Raw genomic sequence first — 26,981 nt, forward strand, 5'->3', positions numbered from 1 at the left:
CTCCTATATACTTTAAATCATCTCTAGATTACTTATAATACCTAATACGATGTAAATAGTATGTAAATAGTTGTTATACTGTCTTGTTCAGGAAATAGTGACAAGAAAAAAAGTCTGTGCGTGTTTGGTACAGACGCAACCATTGTAGGCCTTTCGATCTGCATTTGGTTGAACTGCGGGTGCAGAGTCCATGGGTGCAGAGCCCGCTAGTGCTCTTCTTAAGTATTATATTTTCTAGCAGCTACGTATGCCCTTGAAGGACCAATAAGAAGACACGTAACATTCACAGAGGAGGCGCAAATGCCTTCTCTTGAGGTCATGGTATCTTCCCTTGTTTTACTAGGAAAGGATTCAAAACTGTAGCTAGAACTTTTGCCAACCGTCTTTGATCTCCTTTTACCTGTGAAAAAGGTCACCCTGGCCTACCATGGTGGTAATCAAACATCTGAGAGAAATTGCAGAAGCGGTAGTTTAGTGAGTACCTAGAGAGGTGGTGGTAAGAGTAAAGGAGGAAACCTGTTGATGCAGATACTGTCTCTTAAATGCAATATTTGTAAGCTTCCACTACCTATAAAGCTACAGGGTATTATGAGACTGGTTCCTAGCTTCATGAAGCTTTCATTCTAGTAGGGAAACAGATCTATACAGAGAATAATATAATCCATGGCATTGATGAAAAAAGTAAAATGATATGGTAAGAGCTCAGCCTTTGGAGACGGGCAAACTTGTCTTGAATCTTGGTCATTCTATCGAGCTGTGTGACTTTGGGCAGTTTACTTAACCATTTTGTGCCTAAGTCTCACCATGTTTAAAATACAGACTACCACAGAGTTGTGATAAGGATTTTATGAAGGCTGGTGTAGTAAGCAGTTATCACAGTGCTGGCACATAGTAAGGATTTATTTAATGAATGGTGGTTATAGCACCTCAGGTAGTAGAAAGAAAAAGGAAAGCTAAAGGGAAGGGAAAAAAAAAGGAGTGCTTAACAATGGCTGACTATAGACCTAGCCTTGAGGTCCCGGATTGGAACATTGGTGTTACTGTTTACTCTTAAGAACTGACACGTCACATCTTTTTATTCTAATCATCTTGCAATGTCACTGATAACTTGATAACTGTCACTTTTGAACTGTGTGGTATTTGAAGATGAGTGGTCTTTATGAATTGGTTGAACAGATTATTTTTTGATATTTCTTTGTATTGATTATGTGTGAAATGTTTAGTTAATAACTATGACTACAAATTTTTATGGAATCTGGTGAGATAGAAATAAAAGGTATAAATATGGCATACCATATATTTATTTTTTCCTATGATTATATTATTACTTATTTTCTCTGTAAGTTTCTTGATGTTAAGACTTTATAGTTGTGATCTAGCATTGATACTAGGCACAGATGCATTTTTAGTTGATTATCTCTGTATCACAATTAATCTTCCTCTGTTTGTCACTTAGTGGTCATTCAGAGCAATTTCTTAAAGCCATCTTTTTCTTTTTTTCTCTAACCTCCAGAAAACTTCTATTTAATGAATTAAATGAGTTTCTGTTCATTAAAGAAAAATGTCGATTTATGAAAATATTATCTTAAACCTTTCTATTTTTTATCTGACTTTGTACTTATGAAAACATAATCAGAGTCATAATTTCATTTACACAATTTTTCCTTTCATCTGACAGTGGATGGCAGAGCCATATATGTTTTATTTTACAATTGTTCCTTGCCAATATTTAGAAATACAGTTGCTTTTTAGTATTTTGACTTGTGTACAGTGACTGTGCTATATTCACTTACTGGTTCCAATAGAGTTTTTTTCTAGATTCCTGAGGATTTTCTTTATATCTGATTATGTTGTCTGTGAATAAAGGTAGTTTTACTTCTTCCTTTACAGTATGTATGCCATTTTTTACTTTTTCTTGCATGGTAGGCAATTACTTGCCTTATTGCTGATTAAGACTTGCAGTACAGTGATGAATCTTGAAGGGATTGGACACCCTTGCCATGCTCCTACTCTTGAAGGGAACGCATTCAGTCTTTCACTATTAAGTGTGATGTTAGTGTTAGGTTTTTCTTTTTCTTTTTCTTTCTTTCTTTTTTTTTTTGCTGAGGAAGATTTTCCCTGAGCTAATATCCACTGCCAATATTCCTCTTTTGGTATGTGAACTGCTGCCACAGCATGACAGATGAGTGGCGTATGTCCACGCCTGGGAACTGAACCTGGGCCGCCAAAGTGGAGTGCACCGAACTTAACCACTAGGCTGCTAGTGCTGGCCTGCATTAGGTTTTTCATAGATGCCTTTTGTCAGGTTGAGTAACTTCCCTTTCATTCTTAGTTTGCTGAGGGTTTGTATAATGAATGATTTTGAATTTTGTAAAAATGCTTTTTCTGTATCTTTCAAGATGATCATATGGTTTATCTCCTTTTTTCTCTTGATATTGTGAATCTGACTGTTTTTCCAATATTAAATTAACCTTGTATTCCCAGGGTGTAAGCCCCATGTGGTCATGATGTATTATTTTATATATTGCTGAATTTGATTTAATATATTATTATTATTATTATTTTTCTTTGGTTTGGTTTGTCTTGGTTTATGAGTTTTATTGGTCTGGAGTTTTCTTGTAACACTTTTGTCTGATTTTGTTATCAGAATAATTCTAACCATATAAAATGAGTTAGGAAGTGTTCCCTGGCCCTCTGTTTTCTTTCTTTTTTTTGTTGTAGTTTTCTTATATTTATTTTTTTACAGTCCTTTTTTTTCAGCTTTATTGGGGAATAATTGACAAATAAATTTATATATTTTAAGTTACAATGTGATGATTTGATATAAATTGTGAAATAATTACCAAGAACAAGTTAATTAACATATCCATCACCTCACATAGATAACTTTTTATTCTTTTTGGTGGTAAGATGCTCAAGATCTACTCATCAGGTTTGAAATATACAATAACAAATTATTGACTGTAGTCACAATACATTAGATCCTTAAAAGTTATTCGTCTTATAAACTGAAAGTTTGTAACTTTGATCTACATCTTCCCATTTCCCTCTCCCTCCAGACCCTGGCAACCACCATTCTAATCTCTGTTTCTATGAGATTGGCTTTTTTTTCCCCCTCACATGTAAGGGATACCATACAATATTTGTCTTTCTCTGTCTGATTTATTTCACTTAGCATAATGCCCTCTGGGGTCATCCATGTTGTTGCAAAAGGCAGGATTTCCTTGTTTCTTATAGCTGAATAATATTCCGTTGTGTGTATGTATACTCCTTTTTCTTTATCCCTTCACCTGTTGACAGACACTTAGGTTGTTTCCATATCTGGGCTATTGTGATTAATGCTGCAGTGAACATGAGAGTGCAGATCTCTTCACAATCATAGTTTCAGATCCTGTGGGTATATACCCAGAAATGGGATTGTTGGATCATATGATAGTTCTATTTTTAGTTTTTTGAGGAACCTCTGTGCTGTTTTTCCTAATGGCTGTACCAATTTACATTCCCATCAACAGTGTAAAAGGTTCCTTTTTCTCTGCATCCTTGCCAACATTTATCTCCTCTGTCTTCTTGCTAATAGTCGTCCTAACAGGTGTAAGGTTATATCTCACTGTAGTTTTGATTTGTATTTCCCTGAATATTAGTGATAAAGCATTTTTTCATGACTTATTGGCCATTTGTATGCCTTCTTTAGAAAAATGTCTATTCGTGTCCTTTACCTGTTTTTTGCTGTTGAGTTGTATGAGTTCCTTATGTATTTTGGATATTAACTGCTTATCAGATACATGATTTGCAAATATTTTTTCCCATTTTGTAGGTTGCGTTTTCATTTTGTTGCTGGTTTCTTTTGCTGTATGCTTTTTAGTTTGATGCAGCCCGCTTGTTTATTTTAGCTTTTGTTGCCTGTTCTTTTGGTGTCATATCCAAAAAATCATTGCCAAGACCAATGTCAAGGAACTTTTCCCCTGTGTTCCCTTTTAGGAGTTTTACATTTTTGGATCTTACTTTTAAGTCTTTAATCTATTTCAAGTTAATTTTTGAGAATGGTGTAAGATAGGGGTCCACTTTCGTTCTTTTGCATGTAGATATCCAGTTTTCCCAGCAGCCTTTATAAAGAGACTCTCCTTTCCACACTGTGTGTTTTGGTGCCCTTACCAAATAGTTGACTGTATATGCATGGGTTTATTTCTGAGGTCTCTATTTTTTTTTTTTTTTTGTGAGGAAGACCAGCCCTGAGCTAACATCCATGCCAATCCTCCTATTTTTGCTGGGGAAGACTAGCCCTGGCCTAACATCTGTGCCCATCTTCCTCCACTTTTTATATGGGACACCGCCACAGCATGGCCTGACAAGTGGTGCATCGGTGTGCACCCAAGATCCAAACCTGGGCCACCAGCAGCGGAGCGCGCGCACTTAACTGCTACGCCACGGGCCGGCCCCTGGGGTCTCTGTTTTGTTCCATTGGTCTGTGTGTCTATTTTTATACCAGTACCATATTGTTTTGATTACTATAGCTTTGTAATATCGTTTGAAATCAGGAAGTGTAAGGCCTCCAACTTTGTTCTTCTTCCTCAAGATTGCTTTGGCTATTTGGGGTCTTTTGTGGTTCCACATGAATTTTAGGATAGTTTTTTCTATTTTTTTGAAAATGCCATTGGAATTTTGGTAGGATTTCATTGAATCTCTAGATCACTTTGGGTAGTATGAACATTTTAACAATATTAATTCTTCCAATCCAAGCACAAAGGATATCTTTCCATTTATTTGTCTTCTCCCATTTCTTTCATCAGTGTCTTATAATTTTCAGTGTACAGATCTTTCACCTCCTTGGTTAAATTTATTCCTAAGTATTTTATTCTTTTTGATGGTATCATAAATGGGATTGCTTTCTTAATTTCTCTTTCAGATATCTTGTTGTTAGTATATAGAAACACAACTGAATTTTGTATGTTGATTTTGTATCCTGCAACTTGACTGAATTCATTGATTAGTTCTAACAGTCTTTTGTGGAGTCTTCAGCATTTTCTAAATGTAAGACCATGTCTTCTGCAAACAGAGACAGTTTTACTTCTTACATTCCAATTTGGACGCCTTTTATTTATTTTTCTTGCCTGATTTCTCTGGCTAGGACTTCCAGTACTGTGTTACATAGAAGTGATGAGAGTGGACATCCTTGTCTTGTTCCTGATTTTAGAGGAAAGACTTTCAGCTTTTTACTGTTGAGTATGATGTTAGCTGTGGGTCTGTCATATATGGCCTTTATTATGTTGTGGTACATTCCTTCTGTACTCAATTTATTGAGAATTTTTAACCATGAAAGGATATTACATTTTGTCAAATGCTTTTTGCATCTATTGAGATGTTCATGTGATTTTTATCCTTCATTCAAATATTTTTGTTCAGTTTTCCTGATTATAGTGGGAGTCAAGTCCAATTCTAGTTACTCTATTATGGCTGAAATGGAATTTTCTATTGGAAAATAAAATGAACTATTGCTAAATTTGCTTTTTGGAGGAAATTAAGAATTGACCAAGAGCATTTTTTCCAGTGGAAGGATACTGATTCTCAGTATAGAGGTGGGTTGGATGTATGAGAAAATTTTGGATGTATGAGAAAACTTTCTAGGCCTATTCTAATCATAATTAATTATAACTATGCAAAGAATGGCCAAGATGAATTTGATTTGGAAAATCTCTTCAGTTGTCACATACCAGGGCTATAGAACAATCTCAATACTCTTTCCATGGAATATTTAATTTTGAACAATTTAGCTTTCCTAATAAATTAGGGTAAATTGTTTGCGAGATGGACACAATGATGGGTACAAAGGGACTTTAAAGGTATTACTCATATTGTATTTTTTTAACTGGGTATTAGGTATGTTGCTATTCAATGTATTCTTTATATCTTATGCATATGTTATAAATATTATTGCATGTATTAAATATTTAATTAAAAATATATCCTGAAGTAATAGCATGCCATGTGGTACAAAGTAGATAAATTTTAGGGGCTGATTGCCAGACTAGTTTAAAATAGTGAGTATTAAGCTGTCCTTTTTGCAAGGCACTATGTCACTAAGTCATTAGTTTGTGAAGGTCATTCTTATCTTGACAGTTGACATTGATATCAACATTTGGGAGGGTACCTGTCCTCTATTTTTTGTGTTTGTGGATGGCAATCTAGAGACTCTAAATGTGCTTTCACATCAGTGAAGGTATTGTTTAAAAAGTAAGTGAGGTCAGATTACTTTATACACTAATTCACATTTTTAACCTGGTTTCTCAGTATACTATAGCTTAGTGCTTAGGACTGTCCTGGTTTGAATCCTGGTTCCATCCCTCTCTACATGATATTAGGCAAGTAATGTCACCTCTTGGTGTTCTGATATTGACCTCAGAACTAGTTGGTAGGGTGACTGTGAGCATTAAGTGGAAGGGAGTCACTGTTTTGCTGCTCTTAGTTTTGGGTGATCTGAGCAATTCTTCTCAAATCTATATCTGTATATTTATATTAAATATTTAAGAGGATTCCTAAAGAAGATTAATTTTTAAAAATTTGGTACTTACATCACCATATTTTTGTATTTCTAGGTTAATCCTCGAGCACTGCTGTTTGGTCATACAGCTTCAATCACTTGTTTGTCTAAAGCTTGTGCTTCTATTGACAAACAGTATATTGTGAGTGCATCTGAAAGTGGGTAAGTATTTTCTTATTCACAGTTTTTCCTCATAAGTCTTTATTGCAAATAGTAACAGTGTATTAGTAAGTAGGGAATTTTTTTTTTCTTTTGGAGTATCTTTTATTTTTATTTTTTTGTGAGGAAGATCAGCTCTGAGCTAACATCGTGCCAATCCTCCTCTTTTTGATGAGGAAGACTGGCCCTGGGCTAACATCCGTGCCCATCTTCCTGTATTTTATATGGCACGCCACCACAGCATGGCTTGACAAGCAGTGCATTGGTGCGCGCCTGGTATCCGAACCCGGGCTACCAGCAGCAGAGTGCGCGCTCTTAAGCGCTACGCCGCAGGGCTGGCCCCTGGAAAATCTTTTAAATGAATGCTTTGGTTATCTCAGCCTAAAGAAAGATATTTGAAATATGGTTTTTAAAATGTGAATTTTATCTTTATTAATAATTTTTATAATACTTTTATTTTAATTTATGATTATGTTTTTGCCATGCTCTTGAGAAACTCAGAGTACCATAAAAGTTAAAGCGTGATCATTAATCCCCATGGCATTTTTATTGAGTTGGCAGACAGCTTTGAGAGTTTTAAAAAACCTGAATGATGCTAGGCTAGTGTAAATTTGGAAGTTGAAGCCGTGCAAAAGTTCATACAGTTATATTGATGTATGTTAATACACTAACATAACTATATATATTCCTAAGTCTCAGAAAATAACTTGCTTTTGGAGAGTTAGGTCATTGGACAGTAGTTGTAGGGTCCAGAGTGTGAGGAGTTTTAAAAACTTTTTTGGTGCTTAGAAAATTGTGTATTTACACAATATGTTATTGAAGAGAGTTGGAGAACTGGAAGAGAATTATTTAAGAAATTGTCCTGTCTACCCCTCATAATTTATGAATTTGAAAAGAACCTTATATCGCTGTTTGGAACAAGAAGAGGCAGCATCAGGTAAAAATACAGTACCTTTTGGTAGTAGGTTAAAGGCTAATTCACGTTAGAATGCAATTCTAAATAGATTGGGTGTCCATTGAAAAATTGTTTCATACCATGTGAGATATAGGAAAGGGCATCTTAAAGAAAACCCAAATAATATCAAGATCATTGCATTTTATTAGTATCGTCTTCTGTTAAATAAATCTGAGGTTTATTTCTTTAAAAGACAAGGCATATTGACATTTCTGATTTTGAATGTTGTATCTTTAGTTTTAGATAAAGCTTTTTTGTATGCACTCAATAAAACTTCTGCAGTCAATACAGAATAAAACTGGAATACTGTATTTAATTTGCAAAGGTTTGGAATTCAGTTGACTTTAAATTTTATTTGTTTTTTGCAGTGCTAAATTTTCTAGCTATGTTGATAACCAGTGGAAAATCTCAGTGGTTTAAATTAAAAGTTTATTTCTTGTTTTTGTCACTTGCCCCTCATATATCACTTGGGGCTCTGCTCTGCTTTGTAATTATCTTCGCTTTGAGGTTGAGGGTAAGGGAGAAACCACTCTCTGAAGCAGCCACTATCTGGAATGGAGGCAGAGAAGAGAGTTCTGGAGGGCCTCATATCGGTCCTAGTGGGCCTCATATCAGTTGTGGCTGATGAGAACTACTCACAAGACTCCTCCAACCAAAAGGGATCTAGGAAATGCAGTCCTACCATGTGCCCAGCAAGACTTTGGATCAAGGTGGGGTGGGCAGATTGGAGGGGAGTTTAGGATGGTGGGTGGGAGGACCAGCATTTTTGACAAACAGTGATAATGACTATGTGCTACTTTTTCTGAAATATGTCAGTTTTAATGGAAGATTAATTTTAAACCCCTGTGACAAAGTTAAACAGTGCTTTTAAAAGTCAGATTTAAAGTTAGCTATTATTTTGTTTTATAGAGAGATGTGCCTCTGGGATGTGAATGATGGCAGATGTATTGAATTTACAAAATTAGCCTGCACTCATACTGGCATACAGGTTAGTATCTATTTCTGTAAATGTCCAAGTCCACGCAATTTATCACAGATACACAATTTTAAAAATGTTTTTTAAATATTGAGCCTGTATTTTTAGAGGAAAAATGGGCTGGGAAGGATAATAAGGCAAGAAGACTAGAATTAGAGTAGTAAAAGCATTCCTCAGAAGATGGTATACTGGAGGAAGAAAATAAAGTAGAGGAGACTAATGGGGAAAGACATAGGGTAAGCCAATTGCCACTGCTGCTTCTGCTGTTTCTGGCTATCCTGGTTACCCAAGTCAGAGCCCCTTTACTAGTTGGGTTAGGGCTCTAGATCCTAACTAATGGAATTCTCTCTTGCTAAAGCCTTTGTGATCCCATTTGTGATTGACACAGTCCACTTTTTGGATCATATCCTTTTTATTGCTTGTGCAATTGGTCCTTGGGTACATTTTTTGACTTTCCAACTCTGTAGAAGAAATGGCCATTTCATATGCCTGGCTTACGCAGGAATTTACAGGAGTTTATAGTTTCTTACATTCATGGTATTCTTTCTTACTCTTTCATAATTGTCAAGTTCTTTGTGCTTCAATTCACTCATCATTTACTGTGTTGAGTGTTGGGAAAATTACGAAGTATATAGAAATCTGATTTATGTTCTCAATGAGGAAGGAGAGGGAAGAGAAGAGAACTCACATTTATTGAGCAAATAATGGATAGGCATTTCTTATATGTTATTTCATTTAGTCCTCCTCACATCCTTACAAATTAAATAGGAGTGTATCATTTTACATATAAGGAAGCTGGTACTCAGAGTGATTAAATGACTTGCTCTAGTCTCACAGTGGGTCATTCATGGTGCCAGGATCCCAAATCAGGTTTATTTGACTCTAGGGACTGTGTTCTTTCTGTTATGTCATGCTGCCTCCTTTAAAACAAATAAAATCATTTGTTGAGCAAGAAAATCTTCTGTGCTAACACACATCAGAAAAGCAATGAAAAATGTTTGGGGGAGGTGGTGGTTAGTGTGATATATAGGTCTTTAGTGATTATTTCTTGCCTCACAAAGGCCTTTTAAAAACTGCTTGTTTAATTCTGTTAGGGCATATGCTTTCTATTTAAAGGGCATATATTATTTATTTTTTATTATATGAAGAATCATCAAAGTTTGTAAAGAGAAAAGAGGTAATAAAATCATGTAGATTCTTTGTATAGATAATTAATTTTAATTGAAGAATTATATATAAATGTCTTGAACTCATTGCATGTAAGTATTTTGACTGTTGTATAACTTTATGATTTAAAAACTTTTGGTTTATATCTTAGGAAAAATTATCTTTATTTATTCAACATATTTTCAGTGCCTACTATTTATCAGATCCTGTATTAGTCCTTCTGCATTTAGATTGGCAGCCACCTCTAAGTAGAAGATGTTTTTTGGCAGATTCACTAATGTGTGACCATCGTTTCTCGTGTGATCCTCAGCCTCTCACATCCAGAAGCAGGATATTTTTAAATATACATAGAAATCATAAACCTTGGTGACATTAGCACTTAAGTGAAATCACAAGGAAATGCCAACTTATTAAATTATCACATGGGGGCATCTCTTTTTAATATTTGGAAAACTTATTTCTACATTCAGGACACCTTCTTTGCAAGTATCAAAGTGTCTTGGAAGCTAAATCAGAAGGTTGTTTGGGAGTATAACCTTAAAGAACAGTGAGAGGCATGTAGTCAGGCAGGTCTAATATAGTATCCCTGCCCTCAGGAGAGAGCTTTTCTCTAGTGGCTGCAGTGCACACGTCTTTCCTGGCTGGTGTTGGAAGAACACTGATGAAGTTTGCTTCTCTGCACCCATCCTTTACTCCTTGACACATCCTCCCCCTATATGGGTCTACCTGCATCACATTATTATATGTGAGTGCCTGGCAGTCCCTGGGACCTCCAGGTTCTGTGTTGTGTTTTTGGATCTAGTTTTTGAGATCTAGAGGTGCCCCCTGTGGTAGTGTGCAGTTTATTAGACACTCTTGTGGAGTTTTAGTGGTGCTACCTTGCACTTAGTTAATGCTCTCCATGATCAATGTTTATGTTTAAGAAGTTGTACTACTTATATAGGGTACTCTGCAGTTGAGAAAAGATTGTATTCCTTCACATACAGTGACAAGCTATGAGAATAGGACTAATGAGTGTGGGAGCAGACTGTAGCCAGGTTTCTTAGTTATTTCTCCAGTTGAGAAGTGGTTACAGCATAACCCTTTATGCTGTATCTAGCTTGCCTTCGTGTGATTTGGAAGGTCCAGTCCCTTGGGAAGCAGTAGTCTGGATCTTTGATGTCATCACCTTCTAAAAATCGTCTAGGAGAATCATTCCCCTAAGAAAGTCACTTTTTTTTGGAAGACAGGTCCTTTGAAAAATTGTTTGTCTTGTTTTGATAGTTATTCTTCCTTTGTTCTTTGGTTGATGGAAACCCATCTTATCCTTTGAGTTATTCTTGGCATGAGTAACACGTATAACATGATTGTATTGGTTCTTCCTCTGTTTTTTTCCCACCAAGTCTAAATGCACACTATAAGAATGGTTTAAATAGTTTTCTCATACTCTAGTCTGAAATAACACACTTAGATTAATCAGAATTTACATCTGATTATAATATATTTGAACAACAGTCATCTTTGCTTCTAAATTTTATTTGGCTATAACTAGTAATTATAAGCCTACACTCACCTATTCCCATTCATGTAAAATTCGTATTATTTTTGTGACCCACCTGAGCTACCCTTTTGCTTTGATTTGTGAATCTGATTTTATTCAAGTGTTTTATTAATTCATTCAACAGTCCTGTTTTAGATGCTACAGAAGGATAAAAAAGAATTAATATCATGAATTCTGCTCCAAAGTAGTTCAAAATGGAGAGTAAGAAGTTAAGGAAAGAATAATTTTTGTTAGATATTTTGAAATATTAATGTAACTTGATGTATGTGTATGTGTATACATAGACACATATAATAGGTACCATATAGTACGTGTCTGGAAATATTACTGAAGAAATCGAGCATCATAATAAACTTGATGAATCCATGTGAATCGAGTAACTAAAGTAAAGGAGAACATTTAGAAATCTTTTTTCCTTTTAGTTCTACCAGTTCTCTGTTGGAAGTCAGAGAGAAGGAAGGCTTTTATGCCATGGCCATTATCCTGAAATCCTTGTTGTGGATGCCACCAGCCTTGAGGTGTTATACTCCTTAGTGTCAAAGATATCTCCAGACTGGATTAGCTCCATGAGTATTATTCGATCCCATCGAACACAAGGTCAGTGCTGGTGCCCTTTAGGAACTTCAGTGCCATGACTTAGTGGTTAGTTTGCTGTAGAATTCTATAATGCATCATATGTGAATATATTTCATTATATTCTTCTGTTTAAGAAATAACTACTCTAATAATTTATCGTCTGTTTCTACCTTCATAAAGGACTCTTTGATTGAATTAAGATTTAATGTGTTAGATTATCTCCATTCCATGGAATAGGTCACTAGCTTTGGCAGTTTTAGAGCGTGTGGGTGATTTTCTGTAGTGGAGGAAGACTATCTTGTCTTCGGAGGTAAGGTGGGAGGATCTGTAGTTTTACCTGTGTATTTCTTAGACCTGATTTTGTCACTGCTTAGGAGGCATAAGAAGTGTTTCCATTTTGTATGGAGATAATGAAAAGGGAGGGAATTATACACAATTAAATTTAACGAAAATTCCTGGTAAGTGCTTGCTATATAGTTGATTTTCAATAAATACTAGTATCTTTTCTTCATTTCTTTTGGAACTTTTCTATAACAACCATGAAAGCAAAACTAAAATTGTTCAGGAAAAGAACAATAATTAATGCTGAATATTGAATGTATATTCATGTAAGCCTTTTTAGGAGCATTTTTTCCCTCTCAAATGGCTTCTTGGTTATGTGCTTTTCTGGAAAGGCTGCTCTGTAACTACTACCACCACCACCACCATAAGAACTTCATTTATTGAGTGCCTACAGTATCAGGCACGTGCTAAGCATTTACATATGTTATCAGTTCTGACAATACCCAGTGGGGTGGGTACTGTTGTTATCAGTTGTGTAGATGAGGAGACTGGTGAAGTTTAGCATGGTGGAGTCTTTACCTAAGATCACAGAGCAAGTCTGTGGCTGACTGGTGGCCAGATGGACTCCAGACCTGTAACTGTAACCGCTGTGTTACACTACCTCCCATTAGTGAACTACCTTCAATTTTATGGAAGCTTTCCTTTAGAACCTCCTAGGGTTGGAAATCAGCACACAGCTCTTTATTCAACAACCATTCAGCAAATATTTATTGAGTGCCTACTGTCTTCTGGGTACAGAGGATTGAACTACTGAAAGGACTCGAATTCTAATAAGGGAGAACGATATATAAACAAATGGCAGTTGAGTATGTAAAGTGTGACAAGGTAGAGAGAGAGCACAGAGAGGCTCGAATTAACGAAGGAAGTGAAGGGGCTTGAGGACAAGTAGGAAGGCTGCCCAGATTAGATAAAGTCTGATCTAGGACCTGAAAAGTGAGGAGGAATTTGTTTGGCAGACATAGGGATCAGGATGTTTCTGGCAGAGAAAATAGTTTGTACACAGGTGCAAAAGCATTAATAACAGTGTAGGTATGTGTGGGAAACTAAAATATGTTTTTCTGGGCCAAGAAGTTTGAGGGAAGGAGTTAGGAACATATGAGGTTGGTAAAGTTGGTGAGGGACAGAGCGTGAAGGGCCAGTGTGCCAGCAAGGGAACTTGGATTTCACCTTGTTAATCAGGGTTGGTAGACTTGTACCGTAAAGCACCAAATAATAAATATTTTAGGCTTTGCAAGTCATGTGGTCTGTGTTTCAGCTACTCAACTCTGCCAGTGTAGCACAAAAGCAGCCATAGACAATACATAATCAATGAGCCTATCTGTATTCTAATAAAACTTTATTTACAAAAAACAGCCAGTGGGCTGGATTTGAGCTATGAGCTGTAGTTGGCTGGCCCCTGCTGTAGATGATGGGCAGTCTCCTGTAGGAATGCTTGAAGGGACTTATGTTTTAAACATCACTTTGGTGGCATGGTTGAGAATGGTTTAGATGGGAGCAAACAAGTTTAGAGATTATTTTAATAGCCCAGCTGAGAGCGGTGCAGATCTGAACTAAAGCGACTAAAATAGAGTGCATGGACTTGCAGTGTTTCCCAAGGGCTGTTCTTCAGAGTATTGGTTCTGAAGTTTGTTAATAGGTATTAGTGAAAAAGGAGGGTTCTGTGGTCAAATATATTTGGGAGATGTTCAGTTATGTAAAATTAAGCAGGCTTCTTTAATGCGGGACCTTCTCAAGGAGAGGTTTTTAATGCATAACAGAGAACTACTGCTTTATTCCTGAGCATAACAGTGAAAATGAGATTCATCTTCATTTTCCAGGCAATAGGGAACTCATTATCAGCATGTTCACCTCTAATCTTAGTTACAATCAATGTATTCTTTAAAAAAGGACTATATTTGTGACAAGCAGTTTGCACATTTTGAATTGTCACACTATTTCCATTTATGAGATATACATGTACACACTATGATCTGAGCAGGATAGAATGTAACTTTGATGAAAACTTTTGTGCCGTGCATACAATTCTAAATATTATTGGTTTATAATGTTGCAAACATACAATTTTCAGTCTGCATTTACCACATTCTAGTTTGTGGATATTTGAGAATTTTAGATATATTGATATGTCATACTTTTATTGTAATTGAGAGCTTTATGAGCAGTTGTTATAACTTCTCTGTACAGGGATCATGGAATTATAATCAGTACGTTCCAGTGCCTTACATTGCCTAGGGAACTATGTAATACAATAAGGCTTTACTTCAATAGCAAACAATTCTTTTTAATAAGAGTAATAACTCATCTATATTGATATGTTCAGTGCTATACCTGTGATGTGTCTTAATTCTCATAACAACCCATAAGGTAGGTACTGTTGTTATTCATTTATATTTGCTTACTAATAAGCAAATTGAATTTAAAATAGGTTAGTTACGTTATCCGCAGTCCATTGGTTAATTAGTGAAGAAAATGTGATTTTAACACATACCCCCCTCATTGTGGAGCCTGTGTTAGACTGCTTTCTAGGGGTCCTTCTCGAAGTTCACATATATTACCCTGGAGCTGTGACTGCTCCCTTACCTGAAGCTTATGAATTTAGGTTTTATGTTGTGTCCTTCTCTTGATCACAATCTATGAAGAGTGTAATGTGCAATAAAATGTCTAGAACACAGACAAGCTAGGTGGGAAAGGGAAACGCGTGCCTTGAAGAAATGAAGTGAGTGTGCTCATCCATGATAAGTAATTAGAAGCTGTGAATTTTGAAGAATAAAAGTGCTTTGTTAACATGGTGATCAAGAACATTTGAAATTATTAAAAACTTATTGATTAGAAATAAAAAAATAAATTCGAGTAGCTAGAAACAACTTTTCCTTGAATTCCAAATTTTTGGTCATCTCTATTATGTTTCAAAATCTGGTTTCTGTTATTTCATGAAATATTGAATTATGTTTTTATGCCAATTGTAAAACATACTGTTATGCAATTTCATTAAAGTGAACCATGTTACTATTTAGAAAGAAAGCATATTGTGTTTGTAACCTTGACTTCTTGTTCCTTCTCGACTTAGAAGACACTGTGGTGGCACTCTCAGCAATGGGCATCTTGAAGGTGTGGATTGTTACCTCTGAAATAAGTGGCATGCAGGTGAGACAAATGAGACTGGAAGTGAGTTCTCTGTTTTTCTTTTTATGGAATCTTAAATTTCAGTAGTGATACGCCCCTTCCCTTTTTTTCTTAAAGGGGGAAGGAAAACACTATTCCTTTTTGATAGCCTTATTGAGATAGTATAGAAGACCCCCTAGTATGCTGTCTCTGCAAGTGCATTATTTTTTTCACTTTTGGTGATAGACATCTGCTCTATCAAGAATATGAAATTCAGAAACATATTCCACAGGATATGAAGTAGAGAAACATGGAAGAGGTGAGACTTTCCTGAACTGCCTCTGTTTAAGTTAAAGTTAAAGTATAGTTTGCTTGACAGTCCTGAAGAAAAAGAACAAAGCTGGAGGCATCATAATGCCTGACTACAAAATACGCTACAAAGCTATAGTAAGCAAAACAGCATGCTACTGGCACAAAAACAGACACACACATCAATGGAACAGAATTGAAAGCCCAGAAATAAACCTACACATCTATGGACAGCTAATCTTTTACAGAGGAGCCGAGAACATACAATGGAGAAAGGAAAGTCTCTTCAATAATTGGTATTGGGAAAACTGGACAGCCATATGCAAAAGAATGAAAGTAGACCATTGTCTTACACCATATACAAAAATTAAATCAAAATGGATTAAAGACTTGAATGTAAGACCTAAACCATAAATCTCCTAGAAGAAAAGATAGCCAGTACACTCTTTCTTTTTTTTAATTTTTTTTATTTATTTATTTTTCCCCCAAAGTCCCAGTAGATAGTTGTATGTCATAGCTGCACATCCTTCTAGTTGCTGTATGTGGGACGCGGCCTCAGCATGGCCGGAGAAGCAGTGCGACGGTGCGCGCCCGGGATCCGAACCCGGGTCGCCAGTAGCGGAGCGCGCGCACTTAACCGCTAAGCCACGGGGCCGGCCCGCCAGTACACTCTTTGACATTGGTCTTAGCAGCATCTTCTCGAATGCCGTGTCTGCTCAGGCAAGGGAAACAAAAGAAAAAATAAACAAATGGGACTTCATCAGACTGAAAAGCTTCTGCAAGGCAAAGGAAACCATGAACAAATGAAAAGACAACCCACCAAGTGGGAGAAAATGTTTGCAAAACATATATCTGACAAGGGGTTAATTTCCAAAATATATAAACAACTCATACAACTCAACAACAAAAAACAAACAACCCGATCAAAAAATGTGCAGAGGATATGAACAGACATTTATTTTTCCAAAAAAGATATACAGATGGCCAACAGGCACATGAAAAGATGTTCAATATCACTAATTATTAGGGAAATGCAAATCAAAACTACAATGAGATATCACCTTACACCTGTCAGAATGGCTATAATTACAAAGATAAAAAATAACACATGTTGGAGAGGACGTGGAGAAAAAGGAACTCTCATACACTGCTGGTAGGAATGCAAACTGGTGCAGCCACCATGGAAAACAGTATGGAGATTTCTCAAAAAGTTAAAAATAGAAATACTGTGCGATCCAGCTATCCCACTACTAGATATTTATCCAAAAAACTTGAAATCAACAATTCAAAGAGATGTATGCACCCGTCTGTTCACTGCAGCATTATTCACGATAGCCAAGACATGGAAGCAACCCAAGTGCCCATCAACTGATGAATGGATAAAGAAGATGTGGTATATATATACAATGGAATACTACTCAACCATAAAAAAAGACAAAATCGTCCCATTTGCAACAACATGGATGGACCTGGAGGGTATGATGTTAAGCAAAATAAGCCAGACAGAGAAAGACAAGCGCCATATGATTTTACTCATATGTGGAAGATATTTTACATGGATAAAGAGAACAGATTAGTGGTTACCAGAGGGGAAGGGGGTTGGAGGGTGGGCAAAAGGGGTAAAGGAGTACGTATACATGGTGACAGATAAAAATTAGACTGTTGGTAGTGAGAACGATGCAGTCCATACAGAAACTGATGTATAATAATGTACGCCTGAAATTACATAATGTTATAAACCAATAAGACCTCAGTAAAATAATTGAAAAAAAAAGTTTGCTTGAGGGCAAAAATAAAGCAAACCACCACAAAAACTATATAAAACCAATTTTGGTCCCCTCTCTCTGTTCTTTGGGCTTGAATTCCTTGTTACTTTTTATCAGTAAGAAAGGCAGATCAATTTTTTGACAAGATTGATGGTAAACTCTTCAGCTAGGGAATTTTTAGACATTGAATCTGGGAGAAACTGGAGGAATTGATCAGTGTGGCTTTTTTTTTTTTTTAAACCCCAGAGCACATATAGCTACAAAAATGAGGATTTACTCAAACTTCTCTCATCTGTTATTACCAGAGTGATGACACTCTGATTCTCATCAGTATTTTAATGTTAATTAGCTTTGTAGCAAAGACGATGTGGCTGGTTGTTTTTAGAGTGTATTTTTGCTGCTTTTTACTATCTTGGTTCTCACATGAGGGGTTAAAATGATGAACATATCAAGTGATGTCTTTATTTCGTTTATTTTCTTTATCATTGTGTGATAGTTTTAATTGACAACCAAGCCATTCCTAAAGTTTTGCAAATCTTTCTCTTTTCAGGATACTGAGCCGATATTTGAAGAGGAATCCAAACCAATTTATTGTCAGAATTGCCAAAGCATCTCTTTTTGTGCATTCACACAAAGGTCACTTTTGGTTGTGTGCTCCAAATATTGGAGGGTAAGATGACTACATAATTAAGAAGCTGTATTTTTACCCTTCAAGATGTTGGTTTATCAGGCTTCCAAAAATAATTTTAAGGAAGAGCTTGGTGCAAGAATATTTTAACCCTTTGGAATTCATGTGTGATTTTGATGTCATACTTTGCGATATTGGGATTTGCCTATAGATAGTTGTCTTTTTGTTTTGGTTTATAGAATGATTCAGTTAATGACTATTATTCTGTTGATCTTTTCTACCTTTTGCTACTGTTTTAGTCATTATCTTGTCAGTACAGTGTAAGCAATGGTGGTGAGTTTTCTGCAGGTTGACATATCTTTGTAGGTTTTTATTATTCCGTTGCCACTCTGTTCTGACTTCTTGGAGTCGGGAAGGTCTTCCTCCATCCCTTCAGAGCTAATGATGGAAGGAGTATATTACTTCCGCATTGTCGGACTTTATTTCCATAATAGAAAAAGAGCCAGCATGTTTTGACCACTTGCTCTGTGCCTAGCATATTTTTCAAAGCTTTCCATGTAGTATTTCTTTTAATCCTCACAACTCTCTGAAGGGTGGTATATTAGTTATCTAATCCTGCATAACAAATTACTCCAAAACTCAGCAGTTTAAAACAGCAAATGTGTCATCACCCATCTGATACAGGTATCACCACCACATCTGTAGATCAGGAATCCGGGCCTGGCCTAGCTGGGTAGCTCTGGCTCAGGGTCTCTCACAGGCTGCAGTGAAGGTGTCGGCTAGGACTACAATCTCATGGTAAGGCTCAGCTGGGGGTGGATCTGCTCACTTGTTGTTGGCAGGCCTCAGGTCCTCCTGGCTGTTGGCTGGAGACATTAGTTCCTTGCCACTTGGGCCTCTGCAAAGAGCAACTCACAGCATGGGAGCCGCCTTCCCTCAGAGTAAGTGAGTAAGAGAAGGTGTAGCCAAGACCCACCTGATCTTGGAACTGAGATCTCACCACCTCTACCACATTCAGTTGTCTAGAAACAGTCACAAAATCCAGCCTCCACTGAAGAGAGAAGATTACACAGGGTGTAAATCCCAGGAGTCAAGGATCAGTGGGGCAATCTTAGAGGCTGCCTACCACACTAGGAGTTGTTACTGTCCCCATTTTGCAGATAAGGCAGCTGAGGCATCGAGGGGATAAATAACTTGACTAAGGTTGTACAGGTGGTAGTGGAGTTGCTGGGTTACAGCTCTGGTAGTCTGACTGCGGCAGCCGGTCTCATTACCACCATAGTCTACTGCCTCAGAGGGGAGGGGCTGGGTAGGAAAGGGCCTGACTCGGGCCGCAGCATCTTCCTCATCCTTGCCACTGCCACTGCTTTGGAATGACATTAGAGAGGAAAAGCTAGCAGCAGTGCTTTTCTTAAGCGCACACACAAGGGTGAAAGGCAACCCACAGGGTGAGAGAAGGTAGTCATAATATAGACATATGGTGAAGGACTCATCTAGTATTTGTAATTGTAAAAAACCAACTCCTACAAATCAAGAAGAAAAACACAGGCAACCCATAGGAAAATGCACAAAAACATTTCATAAAAGAGGAAAGCCAGATGGCCAATAAATGTATAGAAAAGTACTCAGCTTCATTAATCAGAGAAATGCGTATTAAAACAACTCTAAGATAGTACTACAACCCACCAGAATGACTTTTTCAGATATTTATTGCCAAAAAGAAATTTTCTATTGTAGTATGGTTAAATGATCATCTTTTATTTTATGGTTTCTAAAACAATTTCTGATACATTCTAAAAAGCTCACCACAAGCTAAGATCTTTTAAAAAATCAATGTTTCCTAATATTTATATAGTTTCACCTTATATATCTTTGAATCTTTAATCTGGAATTTATTTTGTATAAATTATGAGATATAGATCCAATTTTATTTTTATTCCAGACGGACCCCTCCAGTTCCTGATGCCACTTGTTGAATAATTCATTTTTCTATTGTGCTGTATAATATACTGTATTCCTGTATTAGTGGAATCTATTTTTGGACTTGTTGATTTGGCTGTCCGTTTATGCATTAGTACTGTTTTGTTTTATTTTCTATAGCTTATAATTTGTTTTAATTGATAATGAGGCTGGAGGGCTGGTCTCCTTTCATTATTCTTTCTTAGACTTGTCTTCGATCTTCTTGTAGTGCTAATGTTATATGTGATAAATATTATAGCAAATCATGGTAAATCAGCTAGGATTTGTTCTAATTTCAAGGCTCTGTACAAACAACTTCATTGCTTTTTCTTTAAAGAAAAGTAAAATAAAAACTCCTGGCCATTGAATTAGTCATTCCTTCTAGGGAAATTTTCTAGCAATACAGAATGCACTTTTATCAAATATTGAAAGTGGTAGTATAATTCTGCTCTGAATTATAAGATCAAGATTCGTATTCCTAGCTCTATCACTTACTGGACACATGACCTTGAGCATGATATAACCCTTATTTGTGTCAGTTTCCTGTCTGTAAAATGGGATAGCAGTACTTGCCTGCCAGCCTCCTGCAGTGATTCTAAGGGTCATATGAGATGATGATTGTAAAGGCACTTTGTAAACTTTGATATGCCTTAGAAGTGTCAGGTCCCAGAAGGCCAGTAGCATGTGTGGCTGATGAAATTTTAGGGACTTGACTTTTTTTTTTTGTGAGGAAGATCAGCCCTGTGCTAACATCTGCCAATCCTCCTCTTTTTTTTTTTTTTTTTTTTGCCGAGGAAGACTGGCCCTGGGCTAACGTCCGTGCCCATCTTCCTCCACTTTATATGGGATGCCACCACAGCATGACTTGACAAGTGGTGCATCGGTGGGCGCCCGAGATCCGAACCGGCAAACCCCAGGCCACCACAGCGGAGTGCACGCACTTAACCGCTTGCGCCACCGGGCCAGCCCCGGTAGTTCCCCTATTAATAAGGAGATATTCTGATGTCAGAGTTTATTGTTAGAAACGTTGTTACTGGACATAGAAATAAAACAGGAGTCATAACCATGCATTCCAGAGGTTAATTCCCTGTTACTTGTCATTCTTTGATGGAGCACTCCTCCCTTCAGATAAGAAAGGCTGAGAATTCCCGTCCGTGTGTAGAAGAGCACCTCTGCTCCGCTCATCATCGGGCGCTGCCTGACCACTGGGAGGCTGCACACAGCGGGGGACCTAGTTGTGTTTCCCCTGTTGACGGTCACTCTGCCCCAGATGTCACTGACAAAATGTCTTTGAGGTAGCAAACTTAAAAGTCCTGAGTTTGTTAAATGTATTTCCAGAAGTTTTTGTTTCTTTTTAGTTGAAATGTCACTGTATCTTACTTCAATGACACCAGTATGTACTGGATTGTGAATTTCTCATTCCTTGTAGGTATTTGATGCTGGAGACTATTCCCTGTTGTGTTCAGGTCCTAGTGAAAATGGACAGACATGGACTGGAGGCGACTTTGTATCAGCAGATAAAGTAATCATTTGGACTGAAAATGGGCAAAGTTATATTTACAAACTACCTGCCAGGTATTCAATAAATAATAAGTTAGGACTTTAATAAAAAGCAAAGGATCCCGAATTTGGGGTATAACCTAAAAGTATGAAAATGTATAAAGTATAAATATTTAATTTAGGTAAAAAACTTCAGAACTTATTAAGTTAGATTTGTAATTACAGTTTAACTTCTAAGTACAAAAATTAAGTGGATTTTTATTTGAAGTAGGATATTTTAATAACATTTAATGTGATGCCTATATTAAATTAACTATAATTTAAAAATCTATATTTTTTTCATGGTCAGAAAAACCTTGTCATATCATATGATAAAATATATAATGTCAGTACAGTCATGTGTTGCTTAACAATGGGGATACGTTCTGAGAAATGTGTCGTTAGGCAGTTTCGTCATGCGTGCATCATAGAGTGTACTTACACAAACCTAGATGGTATAGCCTGCTACACACCCTAGGCTGTATGATACTAATCTTATGGGACCACTGTCATATATGCAGTCCGTCATTGACTGAAATGCCATTAGGTGGTGCATGACTGTATTTTAATTAAATGTTGTATTTTTCTCATTTTCAGTAGCCTTCCAGCTAGTGATTCATTCCGCAGTGATGTGGGGAAAGCAGTTGAAAATTTAATTCCTCCTGTACAACATAGCCTCTTGGATCGAGCAGATAAAGAGGTAAAATTCTTCAGGTATCATTTATAATTGGTAGTTGCATTGAAAATTTTCACAACTATATTTATTGGTGTCTTTTGGTGGCTAACTATTCGAAAGATCAGTATAATTCAGGGCACTATATTAGATGTTGTAAAACATTTTGACACAGTCAATAATAAGCACAATTTTAAAATTTGCATATCTAAAACATACAATATGCCTGTAATATAGCATTCACCTTTAAGAACACAAATGATCTTATGCAGATTACATAGTAGAAATGACTTTTTGATAAAATTCATATAAATGGTGTAAATTTATTTTACAGTATCCTGCAGTTGAAAACATAGTGGCAGATGTAATTATAGAAGGGCAAAGATAATCATGTAATAATGCTGACTAATAATGGTTCATTACTTGAACAAGGCATTGCAGTATCTCCCAAAGTCATATAGTGATTTAAACCGTTAGGCATTAGAAATAAAGAACAAAAGAAATTTTTTCGCTTTAATAACTGAAGTTTATTATGATTTCTAAAAACCTACTTAATGTCAATTTAAATTTGAAATCCAACAGCACCTAGTACTGGGTTTTCAACTCTGTATTCTTTGAGCTTTAAGAAAGAAGCTTTGGTTTTGGAAATAAAATTTCCTTGACTTATGTTCTGGGTTTCCATACCTTTTCGTTCTGAACATTTTGTTCCATCTTCATGTGGAGGGATGGTAAGGGGAAGTAATTGTTTTTTCCCATGAGTATTTTGAATATACAGAGTTTATACATCTGTGTATGATTAAGAGCCTCTATAACCTGTCCTTTATTATCTTAATCTCCTACTTATTGCTCTTCAAACTAGATGGTCACTTCCAATTAAACTAAGGGATAATGACTTGTATAAAAAAAATGTGTAAAACAAAACAAATACATATCATGTTTCTTTAAATATCAGCTCCGCAATGCACTTTTAAATTAAAATATATGTGTTATGTGGTGTGAGATACGTGTTGGAGTATGGAATATTGTTTATTACAGCTGCTGTAACAACTTCTCTGTTAAGCATGTTGTTTATCAATTAAAACTTTTAGTAATTTTCAGACCTTAAGTTAAATCAAATAATTGATTATGCTTAATATATATAGTTTCTGTGCTTTTTAGGAAACAACTAATATCAAATATGGTAATTAGATTATCTGTTAGCTATGATTGTCAAAACTGAAGTGCACTTTTTACTGCTTTTCAGGATAAGATTCTATGCTTTAATATTCAAGTATTTGTGAATTAATAATCTAAACGTTAGTTTTAGGAGTCCACCACTATTTAGTATTTTCAAAAGTGATCTCACTGAGGGCACAAGTTCTTAGCAGAAAAATAATTTGTTTTAAAAATGAAAGTATACACAAGACCCTAATGAATGGTTTGTGTTCCTAGTAGTTTATAGCTAACGTCTCAGGCTATGTTCAAATTGATTACGTAAATGTGACGAAGTAAAATGTCATGCTGTTAGTTGAAAAATATACTAATTAAAAAAAATGGAGTCCTTTAGTTGTCCAAGCTTGGTGGTTTAATTTTGCTGCTATTCTTAGTGACTAATCAGGAATGGGCAAAAAGCTAGGATCAGTGAGTTCTCTCCTTCTGACCTTTTAAGTGGAGACTTTTCTTTTTGGTAAAGAGTGGTATATCTTTGTATTAGTTATTTAATAACAAACAATTAAATAAATTGCATTGTCTCACGAATAGTAGGTTTTTATAAAGAAGAGAAAAAATAGGGTCCGGTCCTATGGTGTGGCAGTTGGGTTTGCGTGCTCTGCTGCTGGCGGCCTGGATTCGGATCCCGGGCGCGCACCGACGCACCACTTGTCAGGCCGTGCTGTGATGGCGTCCCACATAAAGTGGAGGAAGATTGGCACGCATGTTGACTCAGGGCCGGTCTTCCTCAGCGGGAAGAGGAGGATTGGCATGGATGTTAGCTCAGGGCTGATCTTCCTGACAAAAAAAAAAAAAAAGAAAGAAAAAAAAAAGAGAAAAATTATAAATGCTAATTCTAGAGAAAGACTATTAATGTACTTTTCATTTCTTTGAATGTTTGTGTTATACTGGATTTGAATATTAGTTGACATGTACATTAATGTTACAAAATTACATTAAAATATTGTTGAATACTCATGCTATAGACACTTTTTTTTTACTCTGGTACTGAGGCAAAGTACTTAACATCCTTATCTGAAAATAATTTTTCTTTTTTAGCAGTTGCTAATTTGTCCTCCTGTTACTCGGTTCTTCTATGGATGCAGGGAATACTTCCATAAACTATTAATTCAGGGTGATTCTTCTGGAAGATTGAATATTTGGAACATATCAGACACACCTGATAAACCGGAGGGTAAAGAAGGTAATAGTAAATTATGTGCAGCAATTTCTTAACTCTTTTAATTTAACAATCTAAAATACTAACCACTGAATAGCAAATTCATAATGTACATATGTCATTTTCTTCCTAGAATTATAGTTGATAACAGTTATCATTCTTTGGTATATTACTGAATTAACCATAAGCACATTTTAATATGTTTAATTTTTTTTCTAACATGCACAAATATTTTTCTTTTATACAAAACAAAACCTCCACAGGGCTGGAAATGACAACTTCTATTAGTTTGCAAGAAGCATTTGATAAACTGAATCCTTGTCCTGCTGGAATTATAGATCAGCTGAGTGTGATTCCCAATAGTAAAGAACCTCTTAAAGTAACTGCAAGTGTCTACATACCAGCACACGGACGACTCGTTTGTGGCCGTGAAGATGGAAGCATCATCATTGTACCTGCCACACAGACAGCCATAGTACAGCTGCTGCAGGGGGAACACATGCTCCGAAGAGGTATGCTAAAGATCTACCAGTGTCTAAAGTGTTTCGAGAACTCTGTAACCATGATATTGACAATGACTGTACTCTTTGTTTTTAACAAATACAGTGAATCAGTGTAGTTGTTACTATGCTATGTAGTTGGTAGAATTTAATGAGCAGATAATAAAATACTCAATGGCTATTGGAATAAATACCATGTAATGACTTTAAATAAAGAAATATCCAATTTTATATCTTTGATATATGTTAATAGTTCCATTTATTATTAGTTATCTCTATGGCTTACTAAATAATTACCATATTATCAGTAATATTGGTAATCTTTTAGAACAGTGCTGTCCAGTAGAAATATATATATGTAACAATATATGTGATTTTCTAATAGCCACATTAGAAAAGTAAAAATGAAGCAAGTGAAATTAATTTTAATAATGTATTTTATTTAGCTCAATATAGCAAAACTATAGTTTCACTTCAACTTGTAGTCAATATAAAAATTTCTAATGAGATATTTTACATAATTTTTTTGTGCTAAGCCACATTTCAAGTGCTCAGTAGTCTCAGGTGGCTAGTAGCTACTGTATTGGACAGAACAGTTCCAGAAGGTAAAATTAGAAGTCTTTTCTATGATAAAATTTATAGCTATTCTGACAATTCATGTTTACTTTTATTTGTTGAAACTTTATAAGCATTTAATTTTCCCATTTTAAATCCAAAACCTCATTCACAGGTTGGCCACCTCACAGAACACTCCGTGGTCATCGGAACAAAGTCACATGTTTGCTGTATCCTCATCAGGTCTCAGCTCGTTATGATCAAAGATATCTGATATCTGGAGGTGTGGATTTTTCGGTCATAATTTGGGACATATTTTCTGGAGAAATGAAACATATCTTCTGTGTGCATGGTGGCGAGATTACTCAACTTCTAGTTCCACCTGAAAATTGTAGTGTAAGTTGATCATAAAAGATTATTTCAATGTGGTAGAGCTGAATTGTGTTGCTGTCAGGCTTAATATAAATGGAATCTGGAGTAACTTCAGGAAAATGTGACAAGAGAATTAACAAAACCTTTTCAATTTTAAAACTAAATAATGGTGACACATAATGTTTAGACAAAGTTATAATTATTTGCTATTCAGCACAAAGAAATAGAAGATACACCTAGTGTTTTTTCCGGTTATTATGTCCTAAATATCATGGCTTGTCCCTGAAACATAGTAGCAGTGTAGAATGTATTTATCAAGTTTCAGTTTTCTGTTTTAAAATAGTTTAAATATCCCCAATGAAATTCTACAGTTTCATTATTTTCAGCTCCATGTGAGCAAAAAGATAGTGAACATATACTTTGGTAAAGGTAAAAATACATATAAATAGAGTTTAACTAAACAGTTATTGTGACAAGGGAAGGTATAACAATCACTGCTAATGACTTTGGAAAATTTTGTACATGCCTTTGTGGAAGCAGATTGCTTTCTTAGTGAGTGTGTGTAAGTTAGACCATGATGTCAAATAAAAAGCCTCATAATTTTAGGAATATGAGATTTTAGGAGGGCTTAGGATTGATAAATAATGGGCTCATAATTTCACTTACTGTTTGTTCATCATGAACTTGTTCATGTGATTAGCCACCTTTGTGTGCATAATCACTATTCCTCAACACTCACACACGTGTGTACACACGCATACACACACTTCTTGCACACATATTTCATGCTTATCATAATCCATTCAGTGTCACCAGTTATGATCTTACTGAAACGGAAAACATTTTACTCGTGTGTCTGATGCAGTGTTCACAATGTGTCTCATTTCAAAATCCAAGAAATTTTCCTTGGGCTTTCTGTTTACTAACGTAATCTTCCTGATAATGTATTTTATTTGCCAT

At 36.0% G+C, this 26,981-nt stretch overlaps 1 protein-coding gene across 4 annotated transcripts in view; it reads left to right on the forward strand.

The window, feature by feature from the left end:
- The window catches only part of WDR7 (WD repeat domain 7), a 359,360-nt gene that overhangs the window by 24,601 nt on the left and 307,778 nt on the right, over window positions 1-26,981 (forward strand). For 3 of the 4 annotated variants that reach the window (XM_058557197.1, XM_058557200.1, XM_058557198.1), the window contains 10 exons: window positions 6,591-6,697; window positions 8,559-8,637; window positions 11,755-11,929; window positions 15,318-15,394; window positions 17,978-18,097; window positions 21,444-21,589; window positions 22,151-22,253; window positions 24,474-24,618; window positions 24,858-25,106; window positions 25,825-26,045. In XM_058557197.1, coding sequence (XP_058413180.1) covers window positions 6,591-6,697; window positions 8,559-8,637; window positions 11,755-11,929; window positions 15,318-15,394; window positions 17,978-18,097; window positions 21,444-21,589; window positions 22,151-22,253; window positions 24,474-24,618; window positions 24,858-25,106; window positions 25,825-26,045 — 1,422 coding nt within the window. The remainder of the gene's footprint in view (window positions 1-6,590; window positions 6,698-8,558; window positions 8,638-11,754; window positions 11,930-15,317; window positions 15,395-17,977; window positions 18,098-21,443; window positions 21,590-22,150; window positions 22,254-24,473; window positions 24,619-24,857; window positions 25,107-25,824; window positions 26,046-26,981) is intronic. The other variant, XM_058557199.1, reaches the window with a different exon arrangement.

Source organism: Diceros bicornis, chromosome 16 (assembly GCF_020826845.1).
Source record: "Diceros bicornis minor isolate mBicDic1 chromosome 16, mDicBic1.mat.cur, whole genome shotgun sequence".
In the NCBI taxonomy this organism is placed as follows: domain Eukaryota; kingdom Metazoa; phylum Chordata; class Mammalia; order Perissodactyla; family Rhinocerotidae; genus Diceros; species Diceros bicornis.